The sequence below is a fragment of the Panthera uncia genome, chromosome D4 (assembly GCF_023721935.1).
Source record: "Panthera uncia isolate 11264 chromosome D4, Puncia_PCG_1.0, whole genome shotgun sequence".
NCBI classification, from domain to species: Eukaryota; Metazoa; Chordata; class Mammalia; order Carnivora; family Felidae; genus Panthera; species Panthera uncia.
In genome coordinates, this window is record NC_064807.1 from 24,902,431 (window position 1) to 24,924,366 (window position 21,936).

Here is a 21,936-nt window from a genome sequence, read left to right on the forward strand (position 1 = left end):
CCATACCCCATGCTTGCCTAGAATGTTCACATCCAAACAATCCTCTGGACGCACAGACACACATACAAGTGCATGTATAAAACTCCACCAGGTGTGGTCCTTTCAGACTTAATTATCTTGAATTGTAAAAGTTTCCTAATAATTGAGGATTTACTTCTTTAGACCACCTGGACTTCCCCCCCCCCCTTTTTCTGCTGAGATAGAACTGACACTTCAGGTTTCAGGTGTTCAATGTAATGATTTGGTATTTGCATGTGTCGTGGAGAGATCACCACCCTAAGTCTGGTTAGCATCCCTCACCACACATCATTATGCGTATTTTTCTTGAGAACTTTTAGGATCTATTCTCTTAGTAACTTTCAAATAGACGCTACGGTATTATTAACTGTACTCACCGGGCCCTACATTACATCCCCACCCAGAGTTTTAATTTTGTTTTAATCATTCTGGGTTTCTCTGGATGAGGACCTGAGTGAAGTAGTAAGAGGTTAGTTCTTTGGTTCCCTTGGCCAGAGACCCGTTGTGTCCGTCCTCTGTGATCAGTTCTCAACATAAACAAAATAATCAGTGAGGCATTTGGGGACAGTTGCTACAGGAGTGTGATTTTAAATCAAAAGACAGTGGACGTTTGGTTTTTAGCCTCTGAAACAGAATGCAGTCTAAAAAAGGTAGGTAGGCTCTTCTGAACTTCAGTTTTGGTCACCAAAGTTGTGTCCGCTGCATGTGCCACAGAGTCCCTTCCTGCGGGGTGGCAGAGGGACCGGTGGCCGAGTTCTCTGACCGTTGCCTGCTCGCTTCCCATCGCAGGCCTCGGTTGATTGATGTGTGAGCGTGTATGCAGCGGCGGGCGGTGCTGGGCGAGAGGGAGCCTACTGGGGTGGCCTCTGTGTTCTCGGGCAAGGCTCGACACATTTCTAGTCTGCTCCCGGGTTCACTCCAGAGCACCTCAGCTGCCACCCCAGGCTCAGCGTTGGGGAAGATTCTGCGCCTGGACTGCTTGCCTTGCCTTCTTGCTTGGGCTTTCCCCTTGTCACTCTTCTTTCTCCTTCTGTTTCCCATGGTGGTTCTCATTTCCTTCCCCCGCGGCGGCCAACAACCACGCATGCACGCTCACGCCCACGCACACGTACACGCACACGCCCCCTCAGGCAGGCACCTGGCCGCAAAGCCCTTTTAATGGACTGTCAAGAAATCTTGGGTTGCAGGGCCTGTGGGTGGACCATCACCATTCCCACTGAACATGGCGCGACAAGCTTAACACAGCCGGACAGGTGGCAGCGTGCAGGTACCTGGGATAACTGGAAGGAGCCCTGGGCGGCGAGATGGGGTGTGGGTTTCATATCCACACTCTCCTGTCCACCGGGGGAGCTGAAAAAATCAGAACATGCATATAAAGGGCAGGTGTTCTGATCAGACGCGAACATGTGGATTCGTTGATGTGATTACTAAAAAGTACAGGTGGACCAGTACATGTTGAGTAAGCTGTCCCTGGTGGGGGGAAAAATCATCATTTTCTGCCTATAGTGCTGCAGAACCTTCCTCCCTGCCATGCTTACTCTCTACCCATGTGCCATGTGTGCTGGTGTGGTGTTTGTAAAATGCTGATCTCATTATGTCACAGCTTTTTTTTTTTTTCTTTAAATTTTTAAAGTTTATTTCTTTATTTATTTCAAGAAGAACAGTGAGAGAGAGAGAGAACACAAGCAGGGGAGGGGCAGAGAGAGAGGGAGAGACAAGAATCCCAAGCAGGCTCCAGGCTGTCAGCACAGAGCCTGACATGGGGCTCAAACTCACGAACCACGAGATCATGACCTGAGCTGAAATCTAAAGTCAGATGCTTGACCGACTGAGCCACCCAGGTGCCAGGGTGTCACGCCTTATAACTGCCCTGTGGCTCCTCATGTCTCTTAAAGACCAAAGTTGGTTGTTGTTGTTTGGTTTTTGTTATTTAGTAACAAAACAAAACAAAACAAAACAAAAGAAAAAAAAACAAAAAAAGCCAAACACCAATCCAGATCATCATTACGTTGCTATATAATAAGGCATAGAGCAATCATGTGGACCCAAATACGCAGATCAGCATTAGGTTGTTTTCTACACCAGTAGATCTGTAAAGGAGTACAAATTATAACTGGAAGCTTGTTTGGTGATCTTGGAATTAGAGCAAGGGCACTTCATTCTGCATTTAAAATGTTAAATGGCATTAAGCTAAGCTTGCCCAAGGCATCTATCTCCATAATGGGATCGCCTTCACAAAGGGAATGCAGAACTTGAAGTACTTTGGCCCGGACCTGTGTCCCCTGGATGGACACTCCTTTTTCTCTCCTTCATTTACTGCCCAGCACCAATGCTGAGTGACACATTTTTTCTTTGGAAAGGTTAGTGCTTTCACCCAAGCTTGCTCAAGCCTGGGAACCGTTCAGATTCTTTACAGTGATTTTTACACCTCTTTTCGCTGAAATGCATTAACTTTATTGTATGAAATTTTATTAACAATTAGCTTTTTTTTTTGTTTTAAGTTTATTTATTTATTTTCAGAGAGAGAAAGAGAGCACAAGAGGGGGAGGGTCAGAGAGAAAGAGAGAGAATCCCAAGCAGGCTTGCACTGTCGGCACATAGCCCCAGGTGGGGCTCGATCTCAGGAACCTTGAGACCTGTGCTGAGATCAAGAGTCAGAATCTTAACTGACTGAGCCACCAGGAACCCCAGGAATTAGCTTTAAAACATTTTTTTTACATTTATTTATTTTTGATAGACAGAGAGAGACAGAGCACAAGTGGGGGGAGGGGCAGAGAGAGAAGGAGACATAGAATCGGAAGCAGGCTCCAGGCTCCAAGCTGTCAGCACAGAGCCTGACGCCGAGCTCGAACTCACAAACTGTGAGATCATGTCCTGAAGTCGGACACTTAAGCGACTGAGCCGACCAGGCGCCCCAGGAATTAGCTTTTTTAAAGCAATACATGAACATGATAAGAAATGCAGTCAGTGGGGCACCTGGGTGGCTCAGTCGGTTGAGCGTCCGACTTCGCTCGGGTCACGATCTCACGGTCCGTGGGTTCGAGCCCCGCATCAGGCTCTGTGCTGACAGCTCAGAGCCTGGAGCCTGCTTCCGATTCTGTGTCTCCCTCTCTCTCTGGCCCTCCCTCCGTTCATGCTCTGTCTCTCTCTGTCTCAAAAATAAATAAAAATGTTAAAAAAAAAATTTACAAAAAAAGAAATGCAGTCAGTACAGAGAAGTGGGTCATGAAAAGTTAGTCTTCTGTTGCGGACTCCAACTCTCTAATCTCTCAGCTTCCAGAAAGAGTCTACTCACATACATGAGTGCATATATATGTCTTTTTTTTGTTTGTTTTTTTTTGTTTATACACAGATGAAGGCATGCTATACCCACTGTGCTGCATGTTGGTGTTTATTTACTTAACGCTATATCTTGAAAATGTTTCTGTATCAGCACATGTACACCAATCTTGTTTTTTTCACAGCAACACAGTAATCCATTGAATGAATAGGCTGCTCTTTACTGAACCAGCCTCCTTTTGAATAACCTTGTCTACAAACTTCTTATACACATGCATGATTTTATTGATAGGAAAATTCCTAGAATTTGAACTGCAGGGACATTTGCAAAGATGTTTGTGACTTTGATAGTGACTGAGGCGTCTTGCAAAGAGATGACACTCTTTCATTCTGCCATTCAAACTGGAAGCACCTGTTTTTCTACAACTCAGCCAATACTATTTGTTACCAAACCTTTTGACCTTTGCCTGGGCAATAGTATTCACCACTGTTTTATTTCACAATTCTGTAATTATGTTCCAGGTTGGAAGTCTTTTTACATGGAGTAAGTCATTTGGATTTCTTTTTCAGTGAACCCTGTTTGTCATATCCTTAGCTATTTTCTTTTTCTGTTAGGTGGGTGGCCTTCTCAAAAAATGGATTCATAAGACCTATTTAACAAAAAGAAAATGTGTATGTTGCCTGATGTTTTGCTTGTCTTCTGATGTTGGTTCTGGTATTTCTTCTTCTTCCTTTGGTAAAACAATTAAATTCTTTTTGTAGTAAAATTTATTATTTCCTTTATGGCTTCTATGTTGTAAATGTGGCTGCAAGTTTTCCCCTCTCTGAGAGTATAAAATAACTCCATATTGTCTTTCGCTGCTTCATACTTTTATATTTAAAGCTTGGCTCCATCTGGATTTTCAAAGTGTAAGGAGAGAGGTAGCAAAAAGTGTTTTATTATTTTTTCAAGATAGCTGATCAGCCAATCAGGTCTCTTGACACTGTAGATATATAATTCTACTGTTCTGTCAGTAATTTCAACTAACGATTTAGGCCATTTGGGGATATATCTTATTCTGTTAATCAGCCTGGCTATTTTTTATTACTGAACTTTTTGTCTCCTGAAGCTTTATATTATTATTTTTTTCTATTTGAAGTATTAGTCTCACTCGCTAGTCTTTTCTTTCAGACTTTTCAGTTATTTTTGTATGATGATTTTTCCGTAGGAATTGCTTGCCTAGCTCTCCCCACATTATATTGGTGATATATATATATTTAAGTTTATTTATTTTGAGAGAGAGCATGAGAGTGTGAGTGGGGGTGGCAGAGAGAGAGGAGAGAGAGAGAGAGAGAGAGAGAGAGAGAGAATATCCCAAGCAGGCTTCACACTGTCAACGCAGAGCCTGACAAAGGGCTGGAACTCACCAATTGTGAGATCGTGACCTGAACCAAAATCAAGAGTTGGACGCTTAACTGCCTGGGCCGCACAGGCGCCCCTATATTGGTGTTTTAAATTAAGATAGCGTTACATTGATATGTTTAAACAATCTTAATGAGTCTTAAAAGCCCTGCATCCTCTAGCCTCATTTCTTGCTTTTCCCTTTCTTTAGTGAGACACTCCAGCCTCTCAGGGCTTTCAGTACCCCTAATGGAGCTATACTTTTACTTGACTCCCAGGTTTCACACGGGCCAGACTCTCTGCCTAGGACACCTTTCCCCTGCCTTCTGTCTCTGGCTAAATTCCTCTGCCTCCCTGCCTCTGGGCTGTGTCCCCACCGTGTGCTTTTAAAACCTCCTGGGTTCCCAACCCAGAACAGGTCACTTAGCAACATAAATGCTTGCCTGGCTACCCTTCCGTACACACCGGTAGAATCTTAGCTACTTGAAGGCGAGGGCCACGTGGAGCTTGGTCACGCTCTTCCCCAGCGCCCAGTACGATGCCCCAGACCTCCACATCACACACGCACACGTGGATACACACATGCGTGCTCTCCTCTGCGTATCTATCACTGAGAATTCCAAACAAGAAGATGTACTAGCTATTCTTTGGGCCATCAACAGGGAAATTTCTAGACATGACTTTTTAAAGTCCTCAGGTTAAGATGTTTGTTGAAATAAGGAACCTTTCTGGAATTAAATAGCACATCGTTGGTTCATGCACAGTAAAAAAAAAAAAAAAAAAAAAAATCAATTCACTGTAGAGACATAGCATAGCTAGCTGGAAAGGAAGAAAGGCAGAGGTTTGATGAGGGAGTGTCCAACAGGAAGGAAGGACAGCGAAGAGATGGGAGGATGAGGGCAAGCGGATGAGCAGAGAGGCACGACAGGCCGGCTCAACACCAGAGGCAAATTCAGGGAAAAGGAATCGTTCGAGGGACATCTGATCTCCAGCAAACAAATAGATCTAATGAGAAGGATTTGTGCTTTTTCTGTTGTGTAATGGCTAATAATGGCCATCCCTGTGGTTCAATTGCACTTATCCCTGTGACTGCATTTATGGCGGGGGTTCTCTTACAAAGCGATTCTGGTGTGAGATTGCAGATGTGATTTATCCTTCTTGTAGCGTGGATGGTAGAGGCTGTTCATTTTTCTTTCTTTTTAAAAGAAAAATTTTTAACGTTTATTTTTGAGAGAGAGCGCAGGCAGGGGAGGGGCACAGAGAAAAAGAGAGAGAGAGAGAGAGGGAGGGTCAGAGAGAGGCACAGAATCTGAAGCAGACTCCAGGCTCTGAGCTGTCAGCACAGAGCTTGATGTGGGGGTCAAACCCACAGACTGTGAGATTGTGACCTGAGCTGAAGTTGGATGCTTAACTGACTGAGCTACCCAGATGCCCAGAGCTGTTCGTTTTTCTTAAAGAACTGCAGACATCAGGAGTGTAAAAAGAGAAGTGTGTCAGGCCCAGTTTAATGTACCATCTGATACATGCATTTTTGTGCCATCGCAATCAAGGTGCATTGGGCTAATCCTGTGAATGTTTCGTGGGGCTTCCTTTATATTTATGATAATTAACACTATCAGGCATCTTGAAATTTTGATAGTTGTTTGCAAAACTGATCATAAAACAACTGATAGACATATGAGATTGGGAGGCTTTTAAAAATAGACTGGGGAAGTATATAGGTGAACAGATTGTGTTGAATAATCCAAAAAGATAATTCCCCCTTGAGATAAATAACATCCATTTATTTATGTTTACACGATGCAGTATGTTCATAATATACATACAAATGAAAATAGTTCAGACTCCGTGTGTATTTTGAAAGTTAAATTTTTAAAAAGGAGTGAGCATTATGGAACCCACACATAATGTTTAACTCTCATGAGAAATGTCTTAGTTTTGGTTGAGTCACTGGCTCTGCTGCTAAGCCTGGGTGACCCTCTAGGATTTAACTTCCTAGCCATTTCATTTATTCTTTCCTGAAATTGCTCTCTCACCCATCAAGAATGTCTTCTGGTGCATTGAGGGCACTCCTGGGCTTGAATTTCCCTCAGTCTACCTTGGAATCTATCTTTCCTTTCCTTTCATTGTATCTTATATCTGTGTACAGCTCAGGGGACAATAGATACCCTGTTGACAGAGTCATCTTTTGCCAAGGATGGCTGGACTGGAGGTCAACATTGAACTCTTTGTACGTACATGTGTTGATTGACTGATCAACTCATTCATTTATTTAGTCAATTAGTCAGTCAACAAATACATTTTGAACATGTCCTCCCCACCAGGCATTTTTCTGGGTCTTGGGTAACAAGACTTAAGCCAGCTGCTTCTATTTATACGGCCCATTGAAAGGCATTAGTGGGGGTCCCCAGTCTGGTCACCCCCTTCCTTCTCTCTTGAAGCCCTGTAGACAGTCTAGCCTCCATGTCAGAACTCCATCTACACCAGCACAGACAGCAGCCTCGGACCTCCCCCTAGCCACACACTGCTGTGCCTAGGGTTGTGTACACCATCAGGAGGACAGGCCTGTGGAAAAGGCCTGCACAGGCTTTGGGAGTAGATTCAGGGTCTTTGGGTAGGGAATTCCAGAATCCTACTGAGTCAGCAAGGAAAGGCGTAGGAGCATCCTGTAGACTCACTGCCTCATATGGAGGAAGTTGGACTGGAGGGACCACCAGAGAGAGGACCACTAATGTGTCTGGACACTGCCCAGAGCTAAGGGAAAGTGCCGGCTGGGCCTCTGCCTTGGGTGTCTGAGCTCTGCATCAGCGTAGGTTTGGGCTGTGGTGATGGTCTGGAATAGAGGCGCAGTGCTTATGCCTTGGGGCTGTGTAGCGGGGTAGGCAGGCTATCCAGACAGCTCCTCTCACTGCTGTGCTCCCTCTCTTCAGGGAAGTTCTCCAGCACCGAGCTCCATGTTTCCAGTAAGCACAGCACATAGAGATCCCCCGCCCCCTGACCGTATTATAAGCATTGTGCTATCACAGACCCAGACTGACCAGGAGTGCACAGATCTGTCCCTGGCAGTTAATGGGGATTGCTAAATGCCAGTAGCTATCAGTTTCCACCTTTCTCTCTTTCCCATACAGAGTTTTTTTAATTTCCTCTGAAAGGTCTAAATCTGAACGTAGTATTCGAAGAATCAGCTCATTATGGCTGAATTATTATTATTATTATTGTTATTATTATTATTATTATTTTTTAGTGGCACCCTAGGAAGATCCTGGGATTCTGAAAACTATGTCTAAAATGTTCCTTTCCTCATTATTTCTTTTCGTGAATTGAAAAATCACTGAATATGTCTATTGCCGTGTGTATAGGAGGAAAGACAAATTAATTTTTCATTTTCTTTGGGTGTTGGTGTAGGGGAGGGATGCTGGTTGGGAGGCAGGATAGCTTGGTGGGTTGAGACCCCTGCCCCGTGAAGCTGATCTGCCCCTGCTACTTTGGATAATTTACTAAAGCTTTGTCTCAGTTTTCCCATCTGTAAAAGGGGACAATAATAGAATATTTCTCATCAGATTTCTGTGAAGTTAAAATGAGCAGACGCATGTGAAATGTTCATACCAGTGCTTAACACATAGTAAGAGCTTGGCTATTAGTTTTTATTTGGCGCGGCTATGCTGGATTGTGTTCTGAAGGAGAGTAAACTCTGTAGGGCTGGGGGCCTAGGAAAATCTGCCCTGGCGGGGTGGGGGGGGGGGGGGACTGGGCAGGTGCTGGGGTTAAGAGGGCAGAGGTGAAAGGGTGTTGGTTCCCTTTTGCTTGTTTGCTGTTACTCTCCTGTGTGGGACCTGGCGCACTCAGCTGATTGGGACATTGACTATTTGTGTGCAGAGCAATCCCTGGTCAGATTTAGCCACAGGTCATTCAGGTCATGGTCTTTGTTCTGCAATTTTGTTTTGTTCCAGAGTCTTGGTCCATTTTATGTATTAGGCTGTTTGTAACAGGCCCCCGGGAGTCTGGAGGTTATCAGTTAGTTTGTAATTCATTTTCTCTTGTAACTGTCTCTCTTATTCTTTAATTGTAAAGCCTTTACAAAATGTCTTTTGAAAACTTGTGGTGAAATTCACCTCACATGAAATTTACTATGGTAACCATTTTTTGACAGGTATATTTCAGTGGCATAAGTTCATTCGCAAGGTTGCACAACCATTACCCTGTCCATCTCCGAGACCCTTTTCTTTTGCAAAATTGTAACTCTGTACCCATTAAACAAACTCCCACCCCGTCGACCCCCCCCCTCCCCTGCAGCTCCAGGCAACCTCCCTTGTGCTTTTGGTCTCTTGTGAATTTGACCACTGTAGGTACCTCAGAAATATCCATCCTTTTGAATGGTGATACCATCCTTGGATTCAAGTTTTTATGAGAGATTTATTTGGGATTTTTGGATGCACTCACACTTCCTTTCTGCAAAATAGCTTCTCTTTATTGCCGCCTTACACAGCCACTTATGACTGGGATCCCTTTTCAGAAAAGCAGCATCTTTGTAGTTTCACTCCAAAGAAAGTAATCTCTAACCTTCTGTAAAAATGGACTAAAGGTTAACATGCGAAGTGAAACCAGCGAAGATAAAATTGAAAGTGTTGCTCTCCTTACTCCCACAGCCTATAAATGTTGGATGAAAAATTGTGCCAAAATCAAAACAGACCTTCACACAGAGATCCTAAAATCTTACCACTTGAAACATTCTCTTTTCTTGATGTTATGCCTGATGCTCATTTTTCTCGGTGCTGTGCTTGATCTGTCCTAAAGCTGGAGCAGTAATATTAGTTCCAAAAATGCTCTTCGTATGGCATGATTTGACCTGACCCGAGGCCAAGAGCTTTCAGAACTGTGTTCTGTTGTGATTAGTGCTGACTTGAACACTTCTTAAAATTCTTAAGGCCTGGGCTAATCATTGGAAGTTCTTCACGAGTCATAAATGAAACATTGGTTGGCCCGGAATAACTGGGAAAGAGGAAAAGACTTTTTTTTTTTTTTTTTTTTAATACAAGATAATTTATGTGTTGGATTGGAATTGTAGGAAGATCTTGTGAACAGTCATTCTGAAACCTAAAAACCACCCGGGGAGGCAATTATTTACTAATTTATCTCTTGAAATGACTCCATGGTAATTGTCTAAGTCTTGTCCTATTGGTCCTAGCGGCCACCTGATTTGCAGTAAACGAAATGTTACAAATGTCACAATTATTCACTGTATCATCAGTAGTTGAATAACCGGCGATAATTATTTTACACCGTAAGGACAATAAGGTAAAAATGAGAGGGAGGGGATAAAGAGTGAAAATAGGGGCTGGGACTCCCAACTAACTCAAATGGTTGACATGGTTGCCGAAGCCGAGTGCAACGTTTGTTCTCAGCTTCCTGGCTGTGAAAGGAGAAGCTCATTATTGGTAAAGAGAATGCCTACTAATTCCACAGGAACATAGCTTTGTCTGGCACTATGTCCTGAAAGGAATTTCTTTTGCAAGGACAATGAATGATGTGATTTGCAGCTATTATGAAAAATGCATCAGTAGATTTCATTTTCTCCTTACTGAGGAAGCCAGTGGCGGTTGGGGGGGGGGGCTGGAGGTGACAAGGGCATAATTCTGCAAGGAAGCTAACGTGGCCCGCCAATTTAATATGCCAGTGCTGTAATTATAAAACTGATACAATGCAGGAGCTCAGTCTCCATCCCCAGTACCCTTTGCTGAACCAGGCTTTGGTAGAAGCTGGATTGCAGATGATTTGAAGTTGTCCCCTCTGATCAGAGCCTGGAAAATTTTAATCTCTGGTACTGGTTAAGGCCAGATCCATTCTTTTTGGAAACCAGACAAACAGATGGTGGGGCTGACATCCTTTTACAGACGGAGCAGCCTGGCCTACGTGCTCATCCAGGTGGAAGCCACCCTGTCCGTGGATGAAGATGAGCTGGGGCGGTACCAGCAGGCACATCCAGGCCTGCCAGGGAATTAGCCCTTTGAAGTCCCCAGAACGTGGTTAGATGCTCCACTGAGACCTCAGAATTCCTCCTGCAGAGCACAGCAGAGATGGTTTTAGTCGAGAAGCTGTTAGGAGCAGGTGTGACCAGAAGGCTTCCCAGCCAGAGGACAAGTCTGCTCAGGGTCCTGGGGTGCCCCCATCCCCAAGGGGGATGGCTCCTCGTGGGCCTGCCAGGATGAATTAGCTGCAGAGTGCAGCCCAGGACCCCCGGTGAGCTGACTCGCGGGTCTGGTGGTTTCATATTGGCCGACGTTAGACGTTACCCACCCCCTAAAAAATTTTAGCTTAACTATCACTTAAGCCTCTTTCTGGCTATTGGACCATATCCATCCTGGGGCTCTTCATTTAATATGGTGAAACTGTGTCACTGTACCTGTTTAGTTACTTGTCTTTCCATTTATTGTGGTACGTTGATGTGACTACTCCAGAGGTCTGAGACCCAATGGGAGATATACGTTAGAAATTAAATTAGTTGGAAGGAAAAAAAAAAAATATATATATATATGGAAAAAACACATCCCTTGCTTCTCCTGGGGATTGTATTTACCACTCTACCAAGTATAAAATCATACGTGGCTATGTTTGTATCCATTTTAGTTTTTAACAACAGAGGAAGTTTCTAAAGCTTCCAGAATAGGTAGAAGTAACTCTTTTTAAAAAGTGAGGTACTTCTATTGTGGCCTCTGTGTCATGTTATTTGATGAGACTCCTTGTAGGGATGTCTGTGCGTGGAGATGCCCTGTCAACGCAGGAGAGCAGTTGGAGCCCTGACATCTCAGTGGAGACTACAAGCAAGAATTAAGTCAGGTGTCATATGATCTTTCCACAGGCCAGTGAAATTGCCAAGATCAGTCGGGAATGTGACCGACTGGACATGTGCCCCAAACCTCCAGGGACAGTGTTCCTCAGCTCGTCTTGACTGTTGCCAGGAAGAAATGCTAGTCCAGTTTGGCAGAAAATCAGCTTTGTTTCTGTTTTGTTTTTTTTTTTTTTTAAGAGAATGTGGAAATTCAGAATTGTAAAATGGGAAATCTTCCCTTTTTGCAAAGTTGGTGGCTGATAAGAAAAGTAAAAAAACTAAGGACCCTGTGTTGACTGGATGTAGATGTAGACCACATGCAATTGTTGTGACTTCTGGTCAGCTTATAAGGCTTACGTGTCACGTAATTTGTAGGCGGGGGTCCAGTCCTGAGACTATGTGGAAGGCTATGCTAATAAGTCCAGTGTTTTCTGGGGAGAAGATCAATATATTTTATTTTTTTTAATTTTTTTTTTAACGTTTATTTATTTTTGAGACAGAGAGAGACAAAGCATGAACGGTGGAGGGTCAGAGAGAGGGAGACACAGAATCTGAAACAGGCTCCAGGCTCTGAGCTGTCAGCACAGAGCCCGACGCGGGGCTCGAACTCACAGACCGCGCGATCGTGACCTGGGCCGAAGTCGGCCGGTTAACCGACTGAGCCACCCAGGCGCCCCAAAGATCAATATATTTTATAGAGAAAGCCCACTTTAAGGTTTTTTTTTTCATAATCAACTTTTCTGGTCAAAAATTGTGGTGTTCCTTGTCGGTAACCACCTTGTTGACAGAGGAATAGATGAGGAAAATGCTGTAGAGATACTCTGAGAGAAACTCAGACTGTAATTTTTTTCTTCATCATATTTTGCTGCAGTTTTCTTATAATGTGTGTGCTGAACGGAGCTGAGACCTTGCCAAGTCCAAATGTCTTCTTCCACAGGCGTGGGCACTGGAGGCAGGGTGAGCTTAAGCTCAGGAGCTGGTTAGTGACCTGGCCACGCCTTGAACCTCAGTCTTCTGCTCATTGTTACTCGTAACTAGCATTAATTGAAGTCCCCATATGGGACCTCAGATGCCCTCACGGGATGGGGCGTCCTAATTTCCCCAACATCCTGACAGACAAGGAGGCTGAAGAGTAGGGACTTGCCCCAGGTCGTAGAGCTCGTAAGAGATGAAGCTAGCGGGGTGTGTTTATCCCTCATACCACATCACTTATTATTTTCCAGGCACTTGAATTATTAAATTCCCAGGGCAGTTGGGCTATTCTAGGAAACTGCAGTTCTCAGAGCTTGGCATTGTGGAAGAATCTGAAGATTTTTCATGTATCTCCTGTTACAGCTCTGTGTGCATACAGGGCAGGAGAGCATCCTGTAAAATGTCCTCATTCCTTTCCTTTGACTATTGTTTTTAGGTCAGGATTATCTGGGAAGGTACATTTTGTAGAAATGGTTTCTGTAGAAACTATTCTGTACCGAGGGTGCTGGATTTACACGTCCAAGTCCTAATGGTGTGGTTTAGTGGCCGTGAGCTCGGAGTCCAGAGGTGGGTAGATCCGGGTTCCCATCCTGTTTTGGCAGCAGTGTGACCTTGGCGAAGGGACCTGGAATGGTTTTGCCTCAGTTTCCTCTTCTGAAAAGTGGACGCAATCATGGTGCTTTCCTGGTAGTGTTGCTGTGTTAAGGGGTACCCTTAATCCTTGGGTACCCCAGTGCCTGGCACATGGCACTCCACCCGAGGGAATTACTGATGCTCCTTCTATGACCATGGCCCAAAAGAAGCTGGAAGTGCTAATGCCAAACAGTGTGCACTAGTAGGCCATTCGAATTCGGGTTTGGAGCATGCTCATTTGGTGTTCTCTGCATTCATGTCTTCGCAGTTGGGGTGATGCACCCTCTCATAAGAATGGACCAATCTGTGGGTCCGTTCTCGTAAGAATAGATTAGGACAGTCCTATCTGGAGTCTTGCTCTGGTGCATCAGAGTATCATTTGCACCTGCTCAGGGATTGACTTTCAAAACTCTCAGCATTTTTGCTGAGAAATGGAAGCTGCCTAGCTGTGAACCCGGGGAGCCAGGGGCAGTATTTTTTACAGATTATGTTCCTTATGAAAAAAATCTTACAGCAGAGAGGATCCCATCAGAGTTGAGGTGCCCCACCAGCGGTAAGCCTGGGTGCGTATGGCAATCTCATGGGGGCAGTTTCAGTTCTACTTTTATTAGCTTATTTACTTACTTATTTGGTAGTGGTGGAGGGTGGCCAGCATAGCAGGAAGAGGTTGTATTTGGAAGAGTGGCCATTAGAAATATTCACTGCTGTTGCTATTTCTTTCTGATGTATTTATTGCCAGAGTACGGTTCGGGCAATAAAGTCCTGGCTATAGGGAAATTTCACTTTTGAGCAATACTGCTGTTAAGCTAATGCACATGAAGGCAAGACGTGTTAAAAGCACTCTTTGTTACTTTGGAAGATTAACTGTAGAAATTATTTGATAGGCTGTTCAAGCCAACGTGAAATCTTTTAAAAGATGGGATGAGTACCTTTTCTAGGAACCTGTAATTCAGAAATGTTTCTGTGAATTTTCCCTAAAGTTATCTCTCCTCTCTTCTATTTCAAAAAACCTCCCATAAGCTTCTTGTTAAGCCTTAGGAGAGGAAATTCTTTACCCTCCAGAAAATGTCTCAGTGAAGGTCCTGGATGTCAAGTTGAGACTGGAGCAGCTTTGGTGGCAATACAGAGTAAAATGGCAAACAGCACGGACTTCGCTTATGTTCACGTTCTTTATCTTTTGACTTTCTGGTCATTCTTCAAGCCCTGACCTCCACTGAAGCCTCTGCTGACCTGCCCAATCACATCTTGTAGCTCCTTCCACTGTGCCCTCTCAGTATGGGTGCCTGTGCTTCTGCGTGCACCCTTCTTTCCCCTGCTCTCCAAATACTGTAGCAGCGGGCACTGTCCCCCAGGGAACATCTGCTCCTTCAGGGTTAAGGACCCTCCTTCAGGGTCAAGGACCATTGGATCTGAAGATTCTTGGAGATCATTTCTAGTCTTAACATTCTTGAGCCTCAGGGGCTCAGTGGCAAATAAATGCTCATCTTCTGAGGGAAATTGGTTTTTGTCACTAAAAAAATTAGTTGGTTTGAATATGTTGTATGCTTGCAATCTAAATTTGCTTGTGGGTCGGACAATTTTTGCTTTCCAAATTGACTCTCTGCCCTCTTCTGTTGTTGTCTTTACTTTGTTTATTTTCTACACGGTCATTTCCTGTTATCACACATGTATCTGTGTCTGGTCTTTCCAATGGGATAATAACTCCAAGCGGAGGACCCGGGGTTATGTTTGATTGCTTTAAGCCTGTGACATCCCGGAGCATCAGCTCTGTGCTAGGAAGTGGACAGGAAGTGACACGAAAAAGACCCTTCCCTCCGAGGAGTTTAACAGCCAGTGGGGGAGTCAGATAGGCTAAGAGAAAAATGTATGTGTGGGTGCAAAGAGAACCTTCATTCTAATTCTTAATTACAAAGTTAAGAAATACAATAAATGCTTAAAAAAAAAAAGAAAGAAAAGAAAAAGAAATACTTGCCAACTGTTTGAATAAAAATGTTCTGATTGAGAAGAAAAAACCCTTTGGTGTTGCCCAGGAATCAAGCAGTATTCCAGATAATGGAAGGTCCCAGAATCTATTTGGGTGAATTCATTGAGAAGCCCCTTGAATATGTGATTCAGCTTTTAGGGCAATAGATAGTGATTCTGGGATGTAGCAAAAGTGAAGAGCAACAATTAAAACAACCTTCGTAATATGAAGTAGATGTACATTAATATGTACATAATATGTAGATGTAAGAAAGTACATAATATGTAGATGCAAGAAAGAAGGAAGGCATATTTGGGCAAAACAGGAGGGTTGAAGGCCAACGGTGGTTTCTAGACAGATCACTGATGGAGGTGTGGGCCACAGGGGCTGGGAGGCCGAGTTGGTAAATGGAGAAATTCTTAAGGAGTACCGAATTTAAGAAATCCAAACCCATCAAGTCCCTTTGTTACCATCCAAAGGCTGGGGACTTGCCTAAATAAAAGAGAATGAAGGCAGGGTCTGAAGGTTAGGGCCACAGAAGCTTAGTTTTCCACGAAGAAACAAAGCTCTGCTAAACTCACAAGAGATTCCATAGATGCTGGGGCATGGGCTCAGGGGTGAGGTCTTATGCCTTAAAACCCTTGGGGCCTAACCTTTCCAGAACAGAGGTCAGATGAGGTCAGAGATCAGAGGAATTAGCAGTTTTTCGGGAGAGAAACCTCCTGAGAAAGGCTTGTGCCAAAATGGGGGGCCTGCTTCACTGCTTCATGGGGAACAGAATCCTTCATAGAGATGAGCTTTATTAAGCAAAGTTGGACTCCGTCAAGGGCCCCTAGAGTTTCACGGCACTTTGACTGGAGAGATGGGAAAGCCTGGCCTGTAGGCATATCCTCTGGTTGTGTGCTCTGGCCGGTGCTTTCTCTCTCCTTCCTAACCCTGGGTTGGTCTGAGCAGCTGCTGCTTTTCTGACGGGTCCAGTGAGTTGGGAGAACTCAAAAGGCCTGGTGTGGCCAGTATCCTATGGGAGGCACATGGAGATCACCAGTAGGGGGCAGCCCAATGTCCTCCTTAATCTGCTGGCTGCTGTCAGGGCTCTGGGGCAGGGAACAGAAGGCTTTCAGGCTGCTGGCCTTTTCCGTGGTCCAGGGAACCAGGAACTTGAGCCCAGGTGTATTTGACCACCTGATAACCCCGAAGTCCCCAGGTCCAGCTTCCCTGTAGTCACTTCACTTGTATGGCTTTCTCTGTCTGTTTTTCCTTTCCTTCCTTCCTCCCTCCCTTCCTTCTTTCTGTTTTCTTCATCAATATATGTAGACATATATTTCAAAAATGTATAATGACATAAAAATACTTTGTAACAGATATCCTTGACTGTGAGCATTAGGTGGTGTTGTTTTCTGTGTATTTTTTAAAGTTTACATAAATTGTTATGTATTATATGCACATATCCGTGTGCAATTTTGCTAATTTTGCCTTCTCACTTAGTGTGAATATCTCTTTCTACTCACGAAGATCTGGTCCAATCCAACTTTAAACCTTATTTTTTTGTTTGTTTCTTTTTAAAAAATTTAAAAAAGTTTTGGGGTGTCTGGGTGGCTCGGTAGTTAAGCATCTGGCACTTGATTTTGGCTCAGGTAACGATCTCCGGTTCCATGAGTTTGGGCCCTGAATTGGGCTCTGTGCTGACAGTGCAGAGCCTGCTTGGGATTCTTTCTCTCTCCCTCCTTCTCTGCCCTTCCCCTGCTTGTGCACATACACACTCTCTCAAAATAAATAAATAAATAAACTTAAATTAAAAAAAATTTAATTCCAGTGTAGTTAACATACCGTGTAATATTAATTTCGGGTGTACAATATAGTGATTCAAAACTTCATGCATCACCCGGTGCACATCGCAGCAAGTGCACTCCTTAATCCCCATCACCTGTTTTCCCCATGCCCCACCCACTTCCCCTCTGGTTGTTTTCTGTTTCTTAATTGATGGACACTTGGCTTGTTTTTGATTTTGAGTTCTGACTGTATTACAGCAAATATTCTTGCAGATGTCTCTGTGTGTGGCTGTGTGCAAATTTCTTCCAGGTATATACCTGGAAATAGGACTACTGGGTTGTAAAGTGGGCTGATGTATCATCTTCCAGAATAAATTGCTCTTCAGGGCGGTTGTACCAATTCACACTCCCTCCGACAGTGTAAGAAAAATCCCCCACATCCTTAGAAATGCTTTATGTCGTCACCCTTGAAACACGTCCATTTAGTGGGAGAGGAGTGCTATGTCCTTGTTTTGATTTGAGTTCCTTGTGGGGTGAGCAGTTTGTCATCTGTTTCTTGGCCACCGAGGCTTCCCCTCTGTGAATTGTCTGATACTACCTGGGCTGGTTCCCATTCTAACCCTGAGATTCCTCACGGGGAGGAAGCTGAGGAGAGTTTCTTGAGGGCTAGAGTCGATGAGCAGTGTATAGCCAGCAGCTGTGGTGCGGGCATCTCGGCAGATGATGTCTTACAAAGGGTAGCTGTTGGCATCTGGTGGGCACTTAACCACCTTTTAATACAGCTCATCTGTTGGTTTTTCCATTCTGACCGGGAGAAATATTCCAGATTTATCCAAGGCATTCCTGCCTCCTACAGTGGAAGAGTATTCTCTAATGTTCTCTAATGACCATTTTTTTTTTTTAATAATTTCACATGGTACTTTTGATGATTTTCTGCAAAATCTCCTGTCTGGTCTTAGATCTAAGAACAGTTATGCTTTGCTTAATGTCTGGCATATTTTTATCTCACAAACACTGAATTTACCACTGATGAAATTTATTTCCTTTTCTTTCTTTTCTTGAGTGTCAGTGACTGGACAGCTTAGACTCACTTTTCTAACAAGCCCTTTTCTAACAAGCATATGCATTTTGAACCTAATCCCTACCTCTGTTGATATCTCCGCCCTTGGGTTTTTTTTTTTTCCTTCTATGCCTTCCATTCTAATTTATACTAGCCCGTTGTATTTTACTGAATACAACCAGGGAGTTTATCCATTAAAAATCTGATGAAAAATGAAATTGAAAACCACAAAGGCCATCAATAACTTAAAGAAAAGTTAAAGATAAATGCTTTGTGCCACAGATGTTGACTAAATACCTATTGCATGTTAGGCCCCTGTCATCAGCATGAAGGATACAGTGATGGTGATCCCTCCAAGGGATGAAAAACTCGTAGATGATTTCAGAACAGTGACAACACCATGCTAGCTCAGCTGTAAGACAGGAATAAGCTTCTCTGGAAGTCCTGGCTGTGACTGCAAAGGAAACCTGGCCCATGTTATCTGCCCTTTTTGCTGCCAGTTGCATGAAGGAAGCATTAATATTTAGGGGTCTCTGGAATAAAGTTCTTGCTGGGAGATAATTTAGAAGAAGGGGGGGTCACTGTGGTCTCTATTGAAAATGTTAGTTGAATAACTTAAATAATCAAAATTGTGATGATTTTGAAACATTTCATAAAAAATCTTGATGTTGAAAATTCTTTGAGCGTTAGGTTGGAGTCTGAGAAGTGTTTCCTCCTAGTGTAGTAGAACAAGAAAAGGGAATGAATCTTTCCTGCACACCTATTAAGTGCCAGGCCCTGGATATCAGGGAAAGCCAAGATCCTTGAGCAGAAGATGGCTTTCTATCTTGGAGGTTGCTTTTTTATGAAACAGGGGACAATGTTAATGTGGGTCCTTTGAAAATTATTTTTCTTTGGTCCTTTTCTGTTCTCTCAGAGCATTTCCTTATTTTACTTTATTTCTGAAATTTATTTTCCAAAAATGGGCACCCCAACTCTTACCATATATCTTGATGTCCACTTTTCATTCTTTGGACTGTGTAGAAGCAACTGATAGATGCTGTATCTTCTCCTGCATCGGTTACTATGTTTTTCATTTTACCTCGTGTTAGTAAGAGCAGGGCTGCATATTTGTTTTCAGTGTCTTAATTGGAATATGTGACATGTCTTAACTTTTTTTGAAAAAGAAAGGGGGAAGATCTATCCTGATACTGCTTCCTATAGTGCCTTTGGAACTCCAGCTCCAAATAGTGTTGCCCATCTATCCTTCTGTCCATCCATCCATATATCCATTCACCCATCTATCTACCCTTGACCCTTTGAACACCTACCGTGTGCAAGGTACTTTGTTATATGCTGTGGTGCATATTAAGAATTATTGAACAGGATCCAGCTGTCTTCAAAAAGGTTGTGACCTAAGAAAATATTCAGATAATTGTAGCACAAGGAAATTCTATGGCAGAGCAAGGAAATTCTATGGTGGTAGTTTTAATAGCTTTGTGTTTGTATTATAAGGGATTTTATTGGTTGCAAGTGACAGAAATTCAGATCAAACTAATGTTAGTGACATCTAACTTCACAGATGTCTGGATCCAAGGCTCACGTGGCATTTTTCAGGCTCCTCTCTCTTATTATATCTCAGAGCTCTTTTTTAAAAAAATGTTTATTTATTTATTTTGAGGGAGAGTACAAGCGAGTGAGTCAGGGAGGGACAGAGAGAGAGAGGGGGAGAGAGAGAGAGAGTCCCAAGAGGCTCCACGCTCAGCATGGAGCCCGATGCAAGGGCTTGATCTCATCATGATCCTGAGATCATGACCTGAGCCGAAATCAAGACTTGGTTGCTTAACCTACTGAGCCACCCAGATGCCCCTCATAGCTCTTTTGTCCTTCTGTATGCTGACTTCATTGTTAGACAGTCTCTTTCCTTGTGGCAGAAAAATTTCTCATGGAGGCCCTGGGCCAGTATAATCTTTCAACTATGATTCCAGAGAAAGAGTCTCTCTCTGTCCCAGCATTCATTTATTCAGTTCTAAGGAAAATTCTCATTGGTCTGCTTGAGGTCACACGCACATGTCGAAGCAATCATCATGGCCAAGGGGATAGAATTCTCTGTCCTGCCAGTCACCAGTTCACTCTTGCATTTGAGGGTCTGGCGGGTGAGGAAGAGGAGGGTTCCTACAGAGAGTGCCCTAGGGCCATGTGGTGGGGCTTTATGAAATGTGGTTCCCAAAAGGAGAAATTGGTATTGCTACTGACAGATAGACAAAGGGGATCCTAGGCCAGGAAAAGAGAGAGTGGGGAGAAAGGAAGGGAGCAGAGGAGGAAGGAGAACGGGGAGGAGAATCTGCTTCAGTGTTTTAGGAAGTAAAAAGGAGTGACTGGTTCTCTTGGCATGTGGGGAAAGATGTGATTTGTCTTGCGTGTGATGATGCCAGCATCCCTGTGGCTGTCACCATAAGGATGAAACACTTTTCAGAGGCAGCAGATACATGTCCAAATTATTTTCATCTCTCGACACAGGGGGTACCTTGAGAGGGGAGGCAGATTGGACTTGTGAGTTGAAAGAGTGATACAAGATTAAGAAAAAAATGAAACTTGGTGAATCTGTCATTGACCTTGAAACCTGATCAATCATGGTTTCTTAGCCACATTCAGTTTTTCTCCCTTTGTTGTATTTTAAGAAAAAGGGTGGGGCTGCGGTGGGTGGAGAGGGGTCGCCACCTTGGTGAGGCGGGATGAGGTTACCCATTCTTTCGTGTACTGTCTTCTGGGTGACTGGTTTTCGCTCTCTGCTCTTTTTGCAGTTACATTGCCAATCAGAAAAGGTTGGAAATCATCAACGAAGATGATGTTGAAGCTTACGCAGGACTGAAAAATCTGTGAGTACTCAGGACTTGCATACCTTATGCTTGCATACCTATATCTTTTCTTATGCTGTGTTACAGTCAGGCGCGCCTTCACCCATTCGTTCTAACGTACGTGCAACTGTGTGTTTTCTTAGGACAATTGTGGATTCTGGATTAAAATTTGTGGCTCATAAAGCGTTTCTGAAAAACAGCAACTTACAGCACATGTAAGTAAAGGTTGATGCTTTTGCTTCCCAGGACCCAATGTATTCAATATTTTTCCCCTCTGTTTTCTTCTTTTGCAACTATAAACTTCCTTTCTTAAAAGTTAGTATAGGTGTGACAGTAGCTTAGAAATGTTAGCTTTGATTTTTGAATAGCTTTAGAAGGGTACTTAGAACAGCCTGTGTATTCCCTTTCATGGATTTCTGGGCCATTTCCATCTTAGATGGAGCAGTAGGCCAACAGCAGAGTCTGATGTGAAAACTATGTCCTGGTACAGGGTCCTTGATTCTTTTCCTGGGAATCATTACGTGTTCCCTGGAAGACATCAAACTAATGGAATTGAAAGAAACTGACGGCCTCGGCCTTTTTAGGGAACTAAAAATTGCCAGTGCCCCCACTCCCACCCCCACCCCCCGGAGATCCTCTTTTGAAAGTTCATTTTCTCAAAGCTATCTGTTGTGATTGGTAAAAGCGGAGAAAAATCAATCATGGGACATGCCAAAGGTTCAGATAATTGCAAAACAGCACGTGCCTCACTGAAGTCACGTTGATGCTTTGTCAACCGAGGTCAGACGGAAATAGGAACAATGGAAGCTCTCAGGTTGTCCGCTGCTAAGTCCTGTTAGAGGGTGGCATGCGGTCCATAAGGGATGGCCTTCCTGAGAGGTTTCTTCACTATTTTTCTTTTTTTTAAGTTTATTTATTTATTTTGAGAAAGAGAGAGAGAGAGCGAGAGTGAATGAGCGGAGAAGGGGTGGGGGGGGGGAGAGAGAGAATCCCAAGCAGGGACATGGGGCTCGATCTCACAAACCACGAGATCATGATCTGAGCTGAAGTAAGAGCCAGACGCTTAACTGACTAAGCCACGCAGGCGCCTGGAGAGGTTTCTTCATTCAACAGAGGATTACCTCCCCCTCAGCTCAGGTTGGTGTTCCCTGTGCCCCGAGTGTTAAGGGGAGTGTCTGCTGGAGGAATTCGTTGGCCG

General features: G+C 43.8%; 1 protein-coding gene across 2 annotated transcripts in view; it reads left to right on the forward strand.

The window, feature by feature from the left end:
* The window catches only part of NTRK2 (neurotrophic receptor tyrosine kinase 2), a 332,542-nt gene that overhangs the window by 7,746 nt on the left and 302,860 nt on the right, over window positions 1-21,936 (forward strand). For both annotated transcript variants that reach the window (XM_049653049.1, XM_049653128.1), the window contains exons 2-3: window positions 20,685-20,759; window positions 20,882-20,953. In XM_049653049.1, the coding sequence (XP_049509006.1) occupies window positions 20,685-20,759; window positions 20,882-20,953 (147 nt within the window). The remainder of the gene's footprint in view (window positions 1-20,684; window positions 20,760-20,881; window positions 20,954-21,936) is intronic.